Source organism: Frankliniella occidentalis, unplaced genomic scaffold, assembly GCF_000697945.3.
Source record: "Frankliniella occidentalis isolate FOCC.00 unplaced genomic scaffold, Focc_3.1 Scaffold140, whole genome shotgun sequence".
Lineage (NCBI taxonomy): Eukaryota > Metazoa > Arthropoda > Insecta > Thysanoptera > Thripidae > Frankliniella > Frankliniella occidentalis.
In genome coordinates, this window is record NW_026267267.1 from 565,330 (window position 1) to 569,867 (window position 4,538).

Sequence of the window (4,538 nt, forward strand, 5' to 3'; positions counted from 1 at the left end):
CACCCCAAACACGAAGAGTTTGACATCAACAGCCCCTCTGTGACATGGTGGTCAAGTGAAGTGCAATATGCACTCAGCACACACACACACGCACACAGGGGGCGCGGCCGGACGCGGCATCGCCCATGCACCGCGCATCCTTGCGCACCTCACCTCCACCCGCCCCGCCTCGCCACGTCCGCCGCGAGTAAGACGCGAGCAGAGCTGCCAGAGCCAGCGGCAGCAACAGTAGTAGACAACATGCTGCCAGCCGCAGACATAGAGCGCGCGCGCGTCTATCGCGCTTCGCCCCCGACCCACTCCACTCGACTCCCCCCATCTATGTCTCTCTTCTCTTCCCCCTTCTCCCCTCTCTCTGGCGCCCTAAAATCCCTTTGCCTATGCCAATGAGAGCTGAGCCCGGGCTGTGAGCCCACTTCCCTTTCCCCCCGGCCTGCACCGTCACCAATAAAATGTCAGACTTAATTGGGCGCAGCCGAGGCCGGCGGGGTGGGGGGGTTGGGGTGAGGCGCTGCGGGTGGGGCACGTTGAATAAGAAAGAGAGAAGCGTACGTAGCAGTGCGTCTCCACGCTCTACTCGGCTCCTCTCGCAGGCAGTGGTGCCACTCTGTCACCTTACTCGCTCCGCCTGCTCTGCTCTGCCCCGCTCTGCCCCCAGGCCAGGAGAGAATGCTGTGTGCAAATCAGCCCCATTTACCCCACCTCACGTCTCCCCGCCGCCCCCGCCCGGGGCACCCCACCCCCGGGGCGAGGCCGGGAGCGGGCGGCGGGGCGTGGCGAGGGGCCTAAGTGGCCGCGCACCTGCTCGCCGGCCGGGAGGGCCGATCGGCTGGGTCGCGCCTCACTTGCCACTGATGGGGTCGAGCAGCAGCAGCAGCAGCGGGGGGTGCGCACTGCACGTGGGGTCCACGTGTCCGGGAGCCGTAAAATGAGAGAAAAAGTAAGAGAAAAAACGAGGGAAAAACTTTCCAGATCCGGTTCAGCAGAGCAGTCGAACCCTCCACCTCCAACACTACTGTACCGTAAACCCAAGTGTTAGGATGTCGCACGCTTGTAGATGTGTGGGTGCCATTCGTACGCGGGTTTGTGAATTTCAAATGATAATTCACAACCTTACTTCCTTTAATGTAAGTTTTACTTACATTACAGACATTACAAGCAGTGAGCGACTCCTTGCATTTCCAGTGTGTGCGACTCTGAACGCCATTCACCTATACTCGATCGACACCACCATTGACCGCCATTGACGGCTTCATCAGCCGTGACTTACTCGCCGTCGATAATCACCACATCTCTGCCTGCAAATCATAACTCTCGGGTCGCTCGCCGGCGGCGCGCGCGAGTGATGGGCACGGCGCTACCGGGGCGAGCGGTGTGCCAACAGAGTGACTGCCGGACGGATATTGTGTGGAGTGCGGGAGTGAGTGAGTGATTGAGGTTATGGGTTATGTGAGGTGGGCTGCTGCGGCCCCTGTTGCTGCTGCTGCCGCCGAGCCCCTCCCCAGCCCGGCCCGCCCGGAGGCGCCCCCCGGCCGCCTCGGCCGCAGGCGCGCCGCCGCTGTCACTCCCGCGTACTTTATAGATATGAAAAACACGTCCGCCTTTCCGAGAAACGCGAGTCGCGGCGGCGAGTCGTTCGCTAGACTGTAATCCCATATCCGCCGCGACCTCGCCCCGGCCGGGCGCGCCGCAGTGAAGGGACTCGACGCGGAACTGGAGCACGAGGAGCAAGGACTCGAAATTATTGCGGGGCCGATCAAAAACGCATGAGAGCGCGCCGCTCTCACAATTATTACTTTCATTATTATTTTTTCTACTCCCGGCTGTGGCGGGCGGTGGCGGTTAAGGAAAAATGGAAACATTTTATAGGACCGTGGAATAACTCTGCGAGGTGAGGGGATTTGCACCTAATAATCACGCTACGGTGGGCGGCCGGCCGACCCCCGACTGGACCCGACCGCTGCTTGGGACTGACAGGGTCGGCACGGGGTGGGGCAGGGCGAGGTGGGGTAAGCGGGGTGGGGTATGGCGGGGTGGGGCAAGGCGGGGTGGGGTGAGGCAGGCGAGGCGTCCCCGCCGGGGGTGGGGCTCCCCTCCTTTATTAATCATGCACACGGACCACCCCATTCAGACCGCATCACGCTGCTGGCTGCAGCTGCAGCGGCGGACACTCTGTCCGGCTGCACCAGAGTTTAGAGCGTCCCGCGTGTGATCCGGATTTGGAACCCCCTCGCCAAAAGCAATGACTCGCGAACAGAATGGAACACCCGGAGCGCAAGCGGCTTATCGGAAAGCGAGTATTTGCAAAAAAAGAAAAAAAGAAAAAGAAAATGCTGAAAAAACTCTACAGCCATGGCACGACATTCCGTTTCCGAAACGATCATTATTCATAGCCTACTCTTTTTAATATCCGTTGTTATTGATGTTGCTGTATTATTTTCGTTGTCGGTACTTTTAATGCCGAGTCACCCCTTGCCGTACCCCGCCGCCCCGGCCGCCCGCTAGAGCGAGCGCGCGGAGCCCTTTCAATATTTTCACCATGAATCAGCCCCGTGCACGGCATCCTCCTCCGACAGGATTTGAGAGGAGAGAGGGGGAGGAAGGGAAGTATAATTATTATCATCCAAAGCCACCCACCCACCCTCGCCCCGCTCCAATCCCCCGCTATCTGACGGTCCCGATGAGGTTCCCCCCTTATCCCCCTCACCCTGACTCCACCCGCCCGTGTCGCATTGTACCCCCAGCACCATTGTGCGGGTAACAAACACCACGCCGGCCTTAGGGACACCCGCATTACCTGAAGCGACAAGAGGAAGGGGGCAAAAAAAAAAATGACACCTTCAGCGTACTGTACACCCCCTGAACACCCAGTGGGGGCGACTAGAGACTGAGTGACATTGCTGCTGTGCTGTGAGTGCGTTGGCACGCACACAGAGCAGCAGAGAGCAGAGGGACACACTGTGCTCGGTGCAGCAAGCGCCTCCGCCTCCACTTCATGCAAGAGCTCGCAAACACCATCATCGCCACTTGGTAATGCCTGCCCCCGACCACCCTCCTCGTGCAACCCCCTTGCTTATAGTCTCCCTCTGTGCTGCAGCGGCAGAACCATTTAGTCTCTCTCTCTCTCTCTCTCTCTCTCTCTCTCTCCTAAGAACTCCGACACATTGCACCAGACCACTGCACTGTAAGTTCAAGCGTTCACAAGTTTTTCTGTTTCATCTGCATTTTTTCTTTTTTTTCCTGAATTTTTCCTTATTGATTGATTCTTGTTTATTTTTCTGATTTCTGAGGATGTATACTGACTATTTTTGGTGTGCCGCTCTGGCCCACCCTGCTCGCTCGCACCACCCTTTCCCTCCGCCTTGACGCAATGTTTTCGCACGCGACGGGCGCGTCAACGCGGACAAGCAGGCAATGGCCTCCCAAACAAGGAGCCGCCGCCGCCCGCCGCCTGCGCGCTCCCCGCCCGACCTCGACCGATCTAAGCGATCACCGCCAGCCCTTAGGGGGTGTGGCGGGGCGAGGCGGGGCGAGGCGGGGCGTGGCGAGAGCGTACACGTACGAGCACAACGCATGTGGGTGCACTCGAGTGCTGCTCAGCAGAGTGTTATTGCAGTCGCCGGGCGGGGCGGGCGGCGCGGCCCGGGTTTAAATGCACCGGGGAAAATGATCACCGGCAACACATCCCCAGGAGGACGCACTGCGATCAACGCGGCGCGCGGGGGCGGGCAGAGTGCAAACACGGCGAGCAGTGCATGCAACAGCAAGGGGGGGGGGAGAGAGAGAATGAGAGAGAGAGAGAGAGAGAGAGAGAGAGAGAGAGAGAGAGAGAGACGAGGGCGCCGCGCCGCGCAGGTCATCAGGGCGCATCCCATCCCATCAGAGCAGAGTCAGTGCAGTGCTGCGCCGCCACAATGCCCTCCGCGCTCCGCAGTCGCAAATAAAGGTTCTGCTGCCTCGTGACAAATTGCACGTACGCACACGTACTGTGTGTGTGCGCGTATGTTTGTGTGTGTGTGTGTGTGTGTGTGTGTGTGTTGTGGGGCGTGGGTAGCCCGCTGTACACGACATACCTCCGCCGTGTTATTGTCTTGTACATCGAGTCGCATTATGAGCGCGCGCACAGCAGATGGCATCTCCAGCGCCATGGCCATGTAGGCCTCCTAGGCCCAGCAGCAGGCGCGAGCGCGCCCGGCCCGGGCCCGCACCCCGCCTCCACCACCACCACCCGCTCGCGACACAGTGTTGCAGTGAAAGGGTTCGTAGCGCTATAGCTATCGGCGCGCCATTTACAGACTGACAGTCGAGTGAGCATGTGCGAGTGTGTCTCAATTGTAAGCTCAGTGGTGTCGATCCACTTCACTATAGAACACCCACCCCCGTCCCTTTCCCCTTATGCCCCGTCGACTGACCCCTTGCGCCACTCTCTAATGCAGACGACGATGACGATGAGTATAACCTATATATCCCCTTCGTTCGCTGAATACACGGTGTAGAGAGATACGGTGGGGACACTGGGCCGCTCCGGGCCTACCTGG

The 4,538-nt window shown here is 59.5% G+C and overlaps 1 protein-coding gene across 1 annotated transcript in view; it reads right to left on the reverse strand.

The window, feature by feature from the left end:
* LOC127748648 (uncharacterized) overlaps positions 1 to 4,154 on the reverse strand; it is a 69,250-nt gene extending 65,096 nt beyond the window's left edge. The window contains exon 1 of the mRNA XM_052270840.1: positions 4,074 to 4,154. Within this exon, the coding sequence (XP_052126800.1) occupies positions 4,074 to 4,154 (81 nt within the window). The remainder of the gene's footprint in view (positions 1 to 4,073) is intronic.
* Positions 4,155 to 4,538: the final 384 nt, after the last annotated feature.